This window comes from Ranitomeya variabilis, chromosome 2 (assembly GCF_051348905.1).
Source record: "Ranitomeya variabilis isolate aRanVar5 chromosome 2, aRanVar5.hap1, whole genome shotgun sequence".
NCBI classification, from domain to species: Eukaryota; Metazoa; Chordata; class Amphibia; order Anura; family Dendrobatidae; genus Ranitomeya; species Ranitomeya variabilis.
Window position 1 is genome coordinate 78,702,102 of NC_135233.1, and position 16,371 is coordinate 78,718,472.

At 40.5% G+C, this 16,371-nt stretch overlaps 1 protein-coding gene across 1 annotated transcript in view; it reads left to right on the forward strand.

Annotated features, from left to right (window-relative positions):
- The first annotated feature begins 1,946 nt into the window (after window positions 1-1,946).
- Window positions 1,947-16,371, forward strand: part of LOC143804465 (DNA-directed RNA polymerase I subunit RPA2-like) — a 106,972-nt gene continuing 92,547 nt past the window's right edge. Inside the window, 3 exon segments of the mRNA XM_077282581.1 lie at window positions 1,947-2,080; window positions 5,456-5,617; window positions 10,882-10,993. Coding sequence (XP_077138696.1) covers window positions 5,489-5,617; window positions 10,882-10,993 — 241 coding nt within the window. The 5' untranslated portion in view covers window positions 1,947-2,080; window positions 5,456-5,488.

A 16,371-nucleotide genomic window follows, 5' to 3' on the forward strand; every position in this document is an offset into this window, starting at 1 on the left:
CTGGGGACATTTGATACTTAATAGAAGAACATCTTTTTCGAAATGGTCTCTTAACCCTTTCGTGCCAGAGCCTTTTTCGCCTTCATAACCAGGCCAATTTTTTTCATTCTGACCAGTGTCACTTTATGTGATAATAATTATTGAAAGTTTCAACGGATCCCACCGATTCTGAGACAGTTTTTTCAATACATACTGTACTCCATTACAGTGGTAAAATTTGTTCAGTTTAAATTGCGTTTATGTCTGAAAATATCGGAAAATTTAGCAATTTTTAATTTTTTAAATTTTAAGTCCTTAAATCAGAGTGTTGTCACACAAAATAGTTAATAAATAACATTTCCCACATGTCTAGCTATCATCAGCACAATTTTTGAAACATAATTTTTTTCTTTAGGAAGTTAAAGGGGTTAAAAGTTGATCAGCAATAGCATATTTCTCATTTTTCCAATTAACCTTGCAAAAACAATTTTGTTAGGGACCACTTCACATTTGAAGTTACTTTGAGGAGCATTTAATACAGAAAATACCCAAAAGTGACATGATTCTAAAAACTGCACCCCTCAAAGTGCTCAAAACCAAAGTTTTTGGTATTCCAAAGTCTGACTGCTCTAACTGTAAAGAACCCTTTCCTAATTAGCTGCAGTTATGGTCTTTATTCCATCGGTAATGAGTGCCCCCTAGTCCTAAGTATGGTCCTTGCAAGGAATTAGTCATGTGCTAAACCTTTGTATTGACCACACATATATTTATATATATTAATGACATCACATGTAAGAAGCCCAACTTTTCCACCTCCTATATGAGGCCTTCCATCCCATGTAATAATCTAATTTCCCACTTTTGAACTGACTCTAATTTCTGAATATCTCTTTTAAATGTGCAGCCTTAGGCTACTTTCACACTAGCGTTAACTGCAATACGTCGCAAATGCGTCGTTTTTGCGAAACGCCGCATCCAGCAAAAGTTTTTGCTGGATACGTTGTTTCGTCATAGAGTAACATTAGCGACGCATTTGCGACGCATTTGCGACGCATTTCCAAACGGTGAATGCGTTTGGCGGCGTTTGGGCGTATGGTAGCGGTCCGTCGGGAGAAAAAAACGTTACATGTAACGTTTTTTGCTCCCGACGGTCCGCTTTTTCCGACCGCGCATGCGCAGTCGGAACTCCGCCCCCACCTCCCCGCACTTCCCCGCACATCACAATGGGGCAGCGGATGCGTGGGAAATATGCATCCGCTGCCCCCGTTGTGCGGCGGAGACCACACTAGCGTCGGGAACGTCGGCCCGACGCGCAGCGACGGGTTGTTCCCGACGCTAGTGTGAAAGTAGCCTAAAAGTGGATCCCATATTCTAGATGTGGCCAGTGTCATAGAGGGAAAAGAAGTACACCCCCAGTGAAAACTCTCTGGCAATTCCCACTCTGATTTCACAAAAGTTACCTTAGTAACAACAAGTATTTTGATTACTAATATCTACTTAACTGAGGCAAATTTTTAAAAAAGTTTTATTCCACTTTACTGCCCATATTACATCATGTGTCCAGTTCAACAAGAAACATTTATGATGAACAGTCTCCTTTACAGAGAACCTGTCATCAAGAAAATACAGTTTAAAATGCAGGTTCCATATTAGAGAGCTGAGGAAGCGGAGTACATTGAGATATAGTTTTGTGAGGAAAGATTCAGTAAAACCCATTTTTTAATCCCTTCACGACATTGAGGTTTTCCCTTTTTGCGTTTCTGTTTTTTCTCCCCTTCTGAAAATATATTAGAAACGCAATGAAAAGAAAAACAACCTTGTAAAAATCGTCTCTTAAAGGATCTTGTCGGTAAAAGATCCGTAGACGTAGAGGTAATAATCTATGGGAAACATAGAGAAGTGTTTATTATCAAAATACTGATTTCTGTGGTTTCTGTTACAGGAAAACATGAGAATAAGCTAAATATTGGAAATGATGAATCTCCTCGAAGCTTGGCTGAAAAAAGTGACAATTTCAAAAACATCAAACTCTCTCCCATTCGGGTTGGTGATGTAATCATCAAATTCAAGTCACATCAGAACGCAATCGTCAACTCTGACAGTAAGTACTCAGCACTTTTATGACAAATTTAATGGGAAAACGCCTTTATAAAAAAAAGTCTCTTAAAGGAAAATGTCAGTGAATAAACCCTAGACATAGAGGTAACTCTACTGGTTTGGTCCATCTTTTTAATACATCACTGTACCAGTTAGAGGTTATAACATTTATATGGATGGCTACGTTCACATTTGCGTTGTGCGCCGCAGCGTCGGCGCCGCAACGCACAACGCAAACAAAAACGCAGTTGCGTTTTGAACAAAAAACGCAGCGTTTTGCGCCGCATGCGCCCCCCCAAAGTCTAGACAATGTTTTGCATTTTTTATTGGAAAACGCATGCGTCGTACAACGCACCACGACGCAAGTACTTGCGTCGTCTGCGTTGTCAATACAAATCAATGGGAAAAAAGGCGCATCGACGACGCAAAAGCGACGCAAACACGACGCATGCGTTTTTTAAAAAGTCTGCGCTGCCAAAAAAATGCAACATGTTGCGTTTGCCGCGCCCTGACAGGTGCACCCTAACGCCGCATGCGGCGTACAACGCACCAAAACGCATGACAACGCATGTACATGCGGAGCCATGCGGCCCCAATGTTAAAGATAGGGCCGCACGACGCATGCGTTTTGTTGCGGCGACGACGCTGCGGCGCACAACGCAAATGTGAACGTAGCCTATGATGTTTATTTTATATATTTATCTCACTTACAGTGGGGAATATAAGTATTTGATGCAATGCCAATTTTGCAAGTTTTCCCAACTACAAAGAATGGAGAGGTATGTAATTATTACCATAGGTACACTTCACCTGTGAGACACAGAATCTTACAATGTGATTTTCTGGATTTAGTTTATGATTTTTATATAATTGATTTGCATTTTATTGCATGAAATAAGTATTTGATCACCTACCAACCAGCAAGAATTCTGGCTCTCGGAGAACTGTTAGTTTTTCTTTAAGAATTTCTCCTACTCTACACTCATTACCTGTATTATTTGCACCTGTTTGAACTTGTTATCTGTATAAAAGACACCTGTCCACACACTCAATCAATCACACTCCAACCTCTCCACCATTGCCGAAACTTGGCAGATCTGGAGAAGATCTGTATGGAGGAGTGGGCCAACATCCTTGCTGCAGTGTGTGCAAACTCGGGAAAGAACTACTACATGTGACCTCTGTAATTGTAAATAAAGGTTTCTGTAGCAAATATTAAGTTCTGTTCTTCTATTGTAACAAATACTTATTTCATACAATAAAATGCTAATTAATTATGCAAAAATCATACAATGTGATTTTCTGGATTTTTTTAAGATTCTCTCTCTCACAGTTGAAGTTTACTTACAATACAAATTACAGAACTCTCCATTCTTTGCGGGTGGGTAAACTTGCAGAATTGGCAGTGTGTCAAATACTTATTTTCCCCACTGTATGTAGCGCCATTATTTCCACAACGTTTTACTTACATTGTTATTACTGTCCCCATTGGGGCTTACAATCAAAATTCCCCCTCAGTATGTCTTTGGAGTGTGGGAGGAACCCGGAGGAAACCCACACAAACTCCTTGCAAATGTTGTCCTTAGTGAGATTTTAACCTAATTTCAATATTCTACATTACGGGAAAGCATGAGGGCAAAACAAATATTGTGACTGATGTCGCTCCTCACGGACCCATGGCGGAAAAGAGAGAAATCCTCAAAAACACCATGATCCCTATGCTTGATGCCAATGATGAAGTAATGAACATGGGCCCAGATGAGGACGCGGTCACCGCCCCTGACAGTAAACTAATTTTGCTTTGACCCTGATAGAAAAGATTGCTGACATCACCCACCCTAAACCCCAAAACAGATGCTATTCTAACTTTCTTTGGTTGCATAAAATAAACATTTGGTTTTTATAGCAATATGTTATTGATTTGCAGTTTAAAGAGGACTTTTCACTAAAGTTTTCTGGTTGAACTGGTCACATGATGTAATAGTGAGTGCAGAGTGAAATAAAATGATTTTGTTATTTTTGCATTAGACATTAGTGTGATGACTGATGCATCTCTGGACAGACAGTTTGGGGAAGAGGCAGGACAGCAGAGATGTTGACTGTGCTATCAAAGAAGGATAATTGCTGATAGAAGGGTTTGTAATGTGACACAGATAAACTCAGTTGTGCTGCCTCTGCCTCCACACTGACTCATGCAGGAGGATAGATCAGGAGATTAGGGCTGTATCCTCACATCTCACACATTGAGAAACCTGCTCTAAGCTATAGTGGGGCTGTGTTCTTTTTCTGATGTGTTGCTTGTTGCTTATGCTTTTTTTCATAGGTTGAAAAGGGCTTAGGTCCATCAAGTTCAACCTTTCTCCACCAATTGTGTATTTTGTCACTAAATTAACTATAACCCACAATGTTATGTGTATTGAGGAAATCATCCAGCTCTTTTTTAAAAGTGGTTATAGTGTCTGCCATTACTACCTCTTGTGGTCGGCATTCCAAAATCTGACTGCTCTAACTGTAAAGAACACTTTCCTAATTAGCTGCAATTATTATTTTTCTTACATCGGTAATGAGTGCCCCCTAGTCCTAAGTATGGTCCTTGCAAAGAATAAGTCATGTGCTAAACCTTTGTATTGACCACACACATATATTATATATGTTAATGAGATCTCATGTAAGAAGCCCAACTTTTCCACCTCTCATCATATGAGAGGCCTTCCATCCCATGTAATAATCTAATTTCCCACTTTTGAACTAATTCTAATTTCTGAATATCCTCTTTTAAATGTGCAGCCGTAAAGTGGATCCCATATTCTAGATGTGGCCAGTGTCATAGAGGGAAAAGAAGTACACCCCCAGTGAAAACTCTCTGGCAATTCCCACTCTGATTTCACAAAAGTTACCTTAGTAACAACAAGTATTTTGATTACTAATATCTACTTAACTGAGGCAAATTTTAAAAAAAGTTTTATTCCACTTTACTGCCCATATTACATCATGTGTCCAGTTCAGCAAGAAACATTTATGATGAACAGTCTCCTTTACAGAGAACCTGTCATCAAGAAAATACAGTTTAAAATGCAGGTTCCATATTAGAGAGCTGAGGAAGCGGAGTACATTGAGATATAGTTTTGTGAGGAAAGATTCAGTAAAACCCATTTTTTAATCCCTTCACGTCATTGAGGTTTTCCCTTTTTGCGTTTCTGTTTTTTCTCCCCTTCTGAAAACATATTAGAAACGCAATGAAAAGAAAAACAACCTTGTAAAAATCGTCTCTTAAAGAATCTTGTCGGTAAAAGATCCGTAGACGTAGAGGTAATAATCTATGGGAAACATAGAGAAGTGTTTATTATCAAAATACTGATTTCTGTGGTTTCTGTTACAGGAAAACATGAGAATAAGCTAAATATTGGAAAGCATGAAGCTCCTCGCGGACGCTGGGCTGAAAAAAGGGACGAGCTCAAAAACATCAGAAACCCTCCCGGTCGGGTTAGTGACCTGGTCGCCAAATTCAACTCATATCAGAACGCGAGCGTCAACTCTGACAGTAAGTACTCAGGACTTTTATGACAAATTTAATGGGAAAACGCCTTTATAAAAAAAGTCTCTTAAAGGAAAATGTCAGTGAATAAACCCTAGACACAGAGGTAACTCTACTGGTTTGGTCCATCTTTTTAATACATCACTGTACCAGTTAGAGGTTATAACATTTATATGATGTTTATTTTATATATTTATCTCACTTACAGTGGGGAATATAAGTATTTGATGCAATACCAATTTTGCAAGTCTTCCCAACTACATCGAATGGAGAGGTCTGTAATTATTACCATAGGTACATTTCAACTGCTGTGAGAGACAGAATCTTACAATGTGATTTTCTAGATTTAGTTTATGATTTTTACATCATTGATTTGCATTTTATTGTATGAAATAAGTATTTGATCACCTACCAACCAGCAAGAATTCTGGCTCTCGGAGAACTGTTAGTTTTTCTTTAAGAATTTCTCCTACTCTACACTCATTACCTGTATTATTTGCACCTGTTTGAACTTGTTATCTGTATAAAAGACACTTGTCCACACACTCAATCAATCACACTCCAACCTCTCCACCATTGCCGAAACTTGGCAGATCTGAAGAAGATCTGTATGGAGGAGTGGGCCAACATCCCTGCTGCAGTGTGTGCAAACTCGGGAAAGAACTACTACATGTGACCTCTGTAATTGCAAATAAAGGTTTCTGTAGCAAATATTAAGTTATGTTCTTCTATTGTAACAAATACTTATTTCATACAATAAAATGCTAATTAATTATGCAAAAATCATACAATGTGATTTTCTGGATTTTTTTAAGATTCTCTCTCTCAGGCCGGCCTCACACTCGGCGTAAGACAATACGGTCCGTTTTTTACGTCCGTACTACGGCCGTAATACGGAGAAATGTTCCCAAAATAGTGATCCGTAGTCAGGGTGTGTCAGCGTATTTTGCGCATGGCATCCTCCGTATGTAATCCGTATGGCATCCGTACTGCGAGATTTTCGCGCAGGCTTGCAAAACCGACATCTAATGGATTTATGTGCTCAAATGTTAGGGAAAACATATATACAGTATATATATATATATATATATGTCATTGAGACACATATATATATATTCTGTATTTAGATTTCATTCAGCGCGATAGCTGTGAAAAGCCGGTAATTCAATTGCCGGCTTTTCATTTCTCCTGCACAAACCCGACAGGATATGAGACATGGTTTACATACAGTAAACCATCTCATATCCCCTTTTCTTTTGCATATTCCACACTACTAATGTTAGTAGTGTGTATGTGCAAAATTTCAGCGCTGTAGCTGCTAAAATAAAGGGTTAAATGGCGGAAAAAATTGGCGTGGGCTCCCGCGCAATTTTCTCCGCCAGAGCGGTAAAGCCAGTGACTGAGGGCAGATATTAATAGCCAGGAGAGGGTCCATGGTTATTGGCCCCCCCGTGGCTAAAAACATCTGCCCCCAGCCACCCCAGAAAAGGCACATCTGGAAGATGCGCCTATTCTGGCACTTGGCCACTCTCTTCCCACTCCCTGTAGAGGTGGGATATGGGGTAATGAAGGGTTAATGCCACCTTGCTATTGTAAGGTGACATTAAGCCAGATTAATAATGGAGAGGCGTCAATTATGACACCTATCCATTATTAATCCAATTGTAGGAAAGGGTTAAAAAACACACACACACATGATTTAAAAGTATTTTAATGAAATAAACACAGCGGTTGTTGTAATAATTTATTGTTCTCTCAATCCATCAGGAACACCCTCGCTTGGAAAAATAATAAACGCACAAGATACATACCCTCTGATGTCAGATCACGTCCCACGATGTAATCCATCTGAAGGGGTTAACTAATATTACAGGCAGGAGCCCTGCTAATGCCGCGGTGTGCTCCTGCTTGTAATTCCCCGGCGAATGAATGAAATGTAGGTCATTGACCTACATTTCCTTCAGTCGCGGTGATGCGCCCCCTGGTGGATGTCCTCATATGACCTGGAGCGTGGGAAAAAGTTCCCAGGCTGCAGTTCATGAGAACATCCACCAGAGGGCGCCTCACCGCGACTCAATGTAAGTATAGATCACTGCTTTCCTTTCAGCACCCGGGGGATTACAGACACGAGCGAGTGGTTTATCGCAGCTCGTGCCTGTAATATTAGTTAACCCCTTCAGATGGATTACATCGTGGGACGTGATCTGACATCAGAGGGTATGTATCTTGTGCGTTTATTATTTTTCCAAGCGAGGGTGTTCCTGATGGATTGAGAGAGCAATAAATTATTACAACAACCGCTGTGTTTATTTCATTAAACTACTTTTAAATCGTGTGTGTGTGTTTTTTAACCCTTTCCTACAATTGGATTAATAATGGATAGGTGTCATAATTGACGCCTCTCCATTATTAATCTGGCTTAATGTCACCTTACAATAGCAAGGTGGCATTAACCCTTCATTACCCCATATCCCACCGCTACAGGGAGTGGGAAGAGAGTGGCCAAGTGCCAGAATAGGCGCATCTTCCAGATGTGCCTTTTCTGGGGTGGCTGGGGGCAGATGTTTTTAGCCACGGGGGGGGCCAATAACCATGGACCCTCTCCTGGCTATTAATATCTGCCCTCAGTCACTGGCTTTACCATTCTGGCAGAGAAAATTGCGCGGGAGCCCACGCCAATTTTTTCCGCCATTTAACCCTTTATTTTAGCAGCTACAGCGGCCAAATTTTGCACATACACACTACTAACATTAGTAGTGTGGAATATGCAAAAAAAAAGGGATATGAGATGGTTTACTGTATGTAAACCATGTCTCATATCCTGTCGGGTTTGTGCAGGAGAAATGAAAAGCCGGCAATTGAATTACCGACTTTTCACTAACACCGCTGCGTATTTCTCGCAAGTCACACTGCTGGTCAGTGTGGAATCCGTATTTTTCTCGCCCCCATAGACTTTCATTGGTGATTTTTTTGCGCAATACGGTGACAAACGCAGCATGCTGCGATTTTGTACGGCCGTAGAAAGCCGTATAATACTGAACCGTAATATACGGCTAATAGGAGCAGCCCCATTGAGAATAATTGTACCGTTTATTTTGCGAGTTTTACGGACGTAGTTTATGCGCTCATACGTCCGTAAAACTCGCTAGTGTGAGGCCGGCCTCACAGTTGAAGTTTACTTACATTAAAAATTACAGAACTCTCCATTCTTTGTAGGTGGGTAAACTTGCAGAATTGGCAGTGTGTCAAATACTTATTTTCCCCACTGTATGTCGCGCCATTATTTCCACAACGTTTTACTTACATTGTTATCACTGTCCCCATTGGGGCTTACAATCAAAATCCCCCCCTCAGTATGTCTTTGGAGTGTGGGAGGAACCCGGAGGAAACCCACACAAACTCCTTGCAAATGTTGTCCTTAGTGAGATTTTAACCTAATTTCAATATTCTACATTACGGGAAAGCATGAGGGCAAAACAAATATTGTGACTGATGTCGCTCCTCACGGACCCATGGCGGAAAAGAGAGAAATCCTCAAAAACACCATGATCATACAGGTCCTGTGTGACCATGCACCCTCGCACGTACCCACAGCCTATGAAGTGACGTCCTTAATCCATGTAATGGCGAAATAAAGGACTTTTATTGTAACACGATTTGGTGAGTGCCACATCTTCCTCTGTCTCTGGTGTACGCATTTTTCAAAGACTATATATATGATGTCGAGCACCACAAGAAGCGTGTTGAACACCACCTGCTGAGTAACAATCGGACTAGTTTTGGTCGCTTGATCTATACCGTTGTATCTGGTGCCGTTCTTCTTGCTTTTTTCATTTTTGAATTGTTTTTTTTTTTTTTTTACCATGCTCACTAAATGCTAAAACTGACCTGCCATTATGATTCTCCAGCTGAGTTCTCTTACACCAAATATGTCTAGGTTCTTTTTATTTACGGTAAGTGGTGAGCAATAAATCGAAAGTTTGTAAAAAAAAACAAAAAAAAAAACAATGGCACCATTTTCCTACACACATAATGTCTCCAATTTTTAGGATCTTGGGCCGGGTGAGGGCTTATTTTTTGCACATCGAGCTGACATTTTATTGATGCCATATTGGTGCAGACATGATCTTTTGATTGCCTGTTATTGCAATGTTGCGGAGACCAAAGAAACTTAATTCTGAAATTTTGATTTTTTTTTTTTTTTCTCATTACATTAGTTACTGATCAGATTAATTATTTTTATATTTTGATAGCTCGGACATTTCTGAATGCTTTGATACCAAATATGTGTCTATTCAATTTTTTTTGTTTTATCACTTTATTTTGAATGGGGTAAAAGCGAGTGATTTGAATTTTTATTTTTTTAATTCTCTTCATGTTTTTAAAAACATTTGTTTCCACTTTTTACTTGTTTCAATACTCTATTTAGGAGACTTGAAGCTGCAATCATCTGTTCGCTTCAGCCCTGCTGCCTGTAGCAGAAATGATCATTTACTATGAGCGCTGGGCTTAGGGCGGCGCTCATAGCAGATCAGCAATGACAACCACAGGGGTCTCTTGCAGACCCCGGGTTGTCATGCTATCCCATTGGCACCTCGTATTTATGTGACGGGCATGACGATGGGTGAGATTAGTGACGCGCTTCTGCCGTGAACATGATAAATGCAGCCGTTTTGTAAATTGACAGCAGCATTTAACAGGTTAACAGCTATGGGTGGATCATGATTACACTCACGGCTGTTAGGGGCACATGACAGTGTGATCAGATCAGCTCTCATGTGCCTAAAAACATGAAGGTTCATAATAGTAGCCTGCATGTAATGCAGAGCACAAACTATGACGTATATATATATGTCATAGGTCATGTAGGAGTTAATCATTTAAACTTCTGCTCTTTCTGGGATTTGTGGTCCAGTGGGCAGTCCTATCCGTGGTTGACAGCTACCTCTGTATACATACATGGACAAAGAAATGTGTCAGTTAGTGATAGTACCGCCAATTGGTCCGAAAATCCAAGAAAAAGCAAAGGAACCAATGATTAAAACACAGGTAACACTGAATGTTTTCTCACACAACTACATTATATATGAATCTACTCATCCCCCAGATCTATTATATGATGTCTGCAGATAGAACTGTGTTTTCATGGTGACAGTTTCCCCTTAAGTCATTTCCTAGTATGCTTGGGGTCTCCAATCCCAGGATGGCTGTAGAGTAGAATCAATGTTCTTTTCATGATCAACTAGTCTCACTAACAGTGTATTTTACAGGACATCAAGAGGACAAAAAACATGTTCCACCTCCTCTGCTTATTTTTCTTAAAGCATCTGAACGTCCTACTGGCTTCTCGGAAGATGAAGCCCGTCCCAGCCAAAACCGACAGTAAGTTCTTAAGACTTAAATATATGTTTAATGATATACAGTATGTTATGTTCTAGCATTAACAAGCAGTGGGATAACTAGTTAGAAATTGATCACTCCAGACCTTAATGTTGATAGCGATATTTTTAATTGTGCAAGCTAAAGCTTCAGACTGGGAGCCAAAACCGGTCTTTGTATGGAGTCTAGCTGGTACCGGCAACATATTATTACTATTATTTATTCATATAGCACCATTGATTCCATGGTGATGTACATGAGAAGGGGTTAAACACAAATTACAGCTATCACTTACAGTAAGCAAAGTAACAGAGACAGAGTGATACAGAGGGGAGTTTCCATACTGGTTCTGTTAATGTTTCTAAAATCCATTTCCTTTCAATAAGAGACTAATCGATAATCTAGTAGTCAATCTGTCAGAGGATGGCCTGTAAGGCTAGGATCAGTTTATTGCCTGTAAAGACTGTAATATAATGTAAGAAGCCTCTTCAGAGAGGCAGAGGACATGAACAGTAGTGCCATCTATTCCAAGTAGCAATCTTAAAAGTCACTATCGACTTTTTAAAAAACCTTGCCACATAACTTAGGAAAAGAAGCCAAAGCAGAAATTCCCATTGCAGATATGTGTTTCGGGGTGTTTGCTTCTCATCAGTGTAAAGCAGGAGATCTGATTTTCCTGCGTGAGAGACGTCTGACATGGGGCTTAAGGGTTTAGGTTTCTTCGTGTAGACAATTCTTCCCTGGGAATTTGAGAGAGTTCACATCCTCTTCCTCTCTGAAGAGGCCATTTACTTATTCAGATTCCCTGGGAAGCATTGCATTTCCTTTAAGTCTCCACAAGCAATATAATCTGGAAATAATGAATGACATATATACTTTTCCAGCTGTCTTGCTCATTAAAATCTGTCTCCATATCCATATAGTCATCTTTACTGTTTTGCTAATGTTGTGACATTTATTTTGCAGGTGAGGCAGGGCGGGGTCTCGCTGTGAACCCACAAAGAACATGGGATCCAGCTGGAGACGACTTTACATCAGCACCGGATATGACATTACTGGACATTCAACAGCTAGACGCACTCACTGAATAAGTGAGTTTCCTACTGCAGAACGAGGCAGATTCCAGACTTGGTCTCTGTTCTCCACCCCTGGATGTACCATTACTGGACATTCAGCAGCAAGCAGCTAGATGCACTCACTGAATAAGTGAGTTTCCTACTGCAGAACGAGGCAGATTCCAGACTTGGTCTCTGTCCTCCACCCCTGGATGTACCATTACTGGACATTCAGCAGCAAGCAGCTAGATGCACTCACTGAATAAGTGAGTTTCCTACTGCAGAACGAGGCAGATTCCGGGCTCGGTCTCTGTCCTCCACCCCTGGATGTACCATTACTGGACATTCAGCAGCAAGCAGCTAGATGCACTCACTGAATAAGTGAGTTTCCTACTGCAGAACGAGGCAGATTCCGGGCTCGGTCTCTGTCCTCCACCCCTGGATGTACCATTACTGGACATTCAGCAGCAAGCAGCTAGATGCACTCACTGAATAAGTGAGTTTCCTACTGCAGAACGAGGCAGATTCCAGACTTGGTCTCTGTCCTCCACCCCTGGATGTAACATTACTGGACATTCAGCAGCAAGCAGCTAGATGCACTCACTGAATAAGTGAGTTTCCTACTGCAGAACGAGGCAGATTACGGGCTTGGTCTCTGTTTTCCACCACTGGATATGACATTACTGGATATTCAGCAGCTAGATGCACTTACTGAATAAGTGAGTTTCCTACTGCAGAACAAGGCAGATTACAGTCTCGGTCTCTGTTCTCCACCACTGGATATGACATTACTGGACATTCAGCAGCTAGATGCACTTACTGAATAAGTGAGTTTCCTACTGCAGAACGAGGCAGATTCCGGGCTCGGTCTCTGTTCTCCACCACTGGACATTACTGGACATATGGGCAGCACGGTGGCGCAGTGGTTAGCACAGCAGCCTTGCAGCGCTGGAGTCCTGGGTTCAAGCCCCACCAAGGACAACATCTGCAAAGAGTTTGTATGTTCTCTCCGTGTTTGCGTGGGTTTCCTCCGGGTTCTCCGGTTTCCTCCCACATTCCAAAGACATACTGATAGGGAATTTAGATTGTGAGCGCTATATAAAAATAAAGATTATTATCATCAGGGCCACATTTTAAATGTTTATTGCCTTGGCTTCTATGAGAACTTTTACATTAACATCTAGAATAAAGTTACTAAAGAAGTTAGTGAATAATATGTAGCAGTGTATCTGAGCCTCTATGGATCTTTATAACACAGATTATACATTGCATTGTGAGGAAGGATTATTTCGTATAGTCATTGAACACCTGGCTGCTTATAAGCATATTTCCTTACAAAGATGTAAATTGGGGTACATTTGTGTTGTTGTAAAAAATGAAGATGATTAAAGAAGATTTAAAAGTGACACAAAATGTGGAACTGGTTGTATATCAGTCTAGGTGGCATTATATACTTCAGTGTTGCTAGAACATAAATTGCACAGTATTCAAAGAGTAACTTGTCATTTTAATTTTAAGTTTGTTAATCAAGAATACTAATGAAAATGCAATATATATTATCAGAGAATTGTGCTTCTTCCTCTGGACTGACCTTTCAATCTCAATTCAATCAAAATTCTATCAAATCTGTATTCAGTTGTAAAGGGGTGGCAAATGGAAGATGCATTCAGTCAACATTGCACAGCACCTGCAAGTAAATGCCACCATCTGCTGGCTGCACTGTATAGGCAGGAACTGAAGGACGGAGAGTGTGTTCCCTAGATGAAATAATTTGAGGGGGACACCGGGTCAAGTGACATCTGTGACACAGTTGCTAAATATAAAAGGCCAGGACCGTGAAGCACAAGTCAGGGCAAAAGGACGGGCTCGTGGAAGATATTGTGCTCATTGTACCTTAGAGCGGTCTGATCCTGGGGACGTCTCGACTATGTAGTTCAAGCACCAAAGACTGTCTTTTTAGGTAAAGCATTGAAGACCGACTTCGCAGATCAAGCCATAAAAGTCAGATGTTGATCGGCGGCCAGAGAAAAACACCTGTCATTCCTAAAAGAAGACCCTGAGTGAACTGAGATGTTACTTCCAGTTTAGACATATGGTACATATTGTGAGCAGGGGGTTATAACTCTGGAACGCTTCAACGGGTCCTGATGATTCTGACATTGTTTTCTTGTGACATATTGTACGTCATAATAGTGGTAACATTTATTTGATATTACCTGCGTTTATTTGTGAACAAACGGAAATGTGGCGAACATTTTGAAAATTTTGCAATTTTCCAACTTTGAATTTTTATGTCCTTAAATCACAGAGATATGTCACACAAAATACTTAATAAGTAACATTTCCCACATGTCTACTTTACATCAGCACAATTTTGGAACCAACATTTTTTTTGTTTGTTAGGGAGTTATAAGGGTTAAAAGGTGACCAGCAATTTCTCATTTTTACAACACCATTTTTTTAGGGACCAAGTCACATTTGAAGTCACTTTGAGGGGTCTTTATCATAGAAAATACCCAAGTGTGACACCATTCTAAAAACTGCACATCTCAAGCTACTCAAAACCACATTCAAGAAGTTTTTTAACCCTTCAAGTGTTTCACAGGAATTTTTGGAATGTTTAAAAAAAAAATGAACATTTAACTTTTTTTCACAAAAAACTTACTTCAGCTCCAATTTGTTTTATTTTACCAAGGGTAACAGGAGAAATTGGACCCCAACAGTTGTTGTGCAATTTGTCCTGAATACGCTGATACCCTATATGTGGGGGTAAACCAAACCACAATTTGGGCGAATGGCAGAGCTCGGAAGGGAAGGAGCACCATTTGACTTTTCAATGCAAAATTGACTGGAATTGAGATGGGATGCAATGTCGCGTTTTGAGAGCCCCTGATGTGCCTAAACATTGAAACCCCCCACAAGTGACACCATTTTGGAAAGTAGACCTCCTAAGGAACTTATCTAGATGTGTGGTGAGCACTTTGACCCACCAAGTGCTTCACAGTTTATAATGTAGAACCGTAAAAATAAAAAATCACATTTTTTCACAAAAATCCTTTTGCCCCCAATTTTTTTTTTCCCAAGGGTAACAAAAGAAACAGGACCCTAAAAGTTGTTGTGCAATTTGTCCTGAGTACGCTGATACCCCATATGTGGGAGTAAACTTATCTAGATGTGTTGTGAAAACTTTGAACCTCCAAGTGTTTCACTACAGTTTATAACCCAGAGCCATGAAAATAAAAATTCTTTTTTTTTTCCACAAAAAATATTTTTTAGCCCCCAGTTTTGTATTTTCCTAAGGGTAACAGGAGAAACTGGACCCCAAAAGTTGTTGTCCAATTTGTCCTGAGTACGCTGATACCCCAATGTGGGGGAAACCACCATTTGGGCGCATGGCAGAGCTCGGAAGGGAAGGCGCGCAGTTTGGAATGCAGACTTAGATGGATTGGTCTGCAGGCATCACATTGTATTTTCAGAGCCCCTGATGTACCTAAACAGTAGAAACCCCCCACAAGTGACCCCATATTGGAAACTAGACCCCCCGAGGAACTTTATCTAGATGTGTTGTGAGAACTTTGCACCCCCAAGTGTTTCACTAGAGTTTATAATGCAGAGCCGTGAAAATAAAAATTATTTTTTTTTTCCACAAAAATTATTTTTTAGCCCCCAGTTTTGTATTTTCCCAAGGGTAACAGGAGAAATTGGACCCCAAAAGTTGTCCAATTTGTCCTGAGTACGCTGATACCCCATATGTTGGGGTAAACCCCTGTTTGGGCGCACGGGTGAGATCGGAAAGGAAGGAGCACGGTTTTACTTTTTCAATGCAGAATTGGCTGGAATTGAGATTGGACACCATTGGAGAGCCCCTGATGTGCCTAAACAGTGGAAACCCCCAATTCTAACAAACCCTATCCCAAACACACCCCTAACCCTAATCCCAACCATAACCCTAACCACACCCCTAACCCTAATCCCAACCCTAATACCAACCGTAAATGTAATCCAAACACTAACTTTAGCCCCAACCCTGACTTAAGCCCCAACCCTAACTTTAGCCCCAACCCTAACTCGAACCCGAACCCTAATTTTAGCCCCAACCCTAATCCTAACCCCAACCCTATCTTTAACCACAACCCTAACCCTAACTTTAGCCCCAACCCTAACTTTAGCTCCAACCCTAATCCTAATCGTAAAATGGAAATAAATACATTTTTTTAAAATTTATTATTTTTCCCTAACTAAGGCGGTGATGAAGGGGGGTTTGATTTACTTTTATAGCGGGGTTTTTAGCGGATTTTTATGATTGGCAGCCGTCACACACTAAAA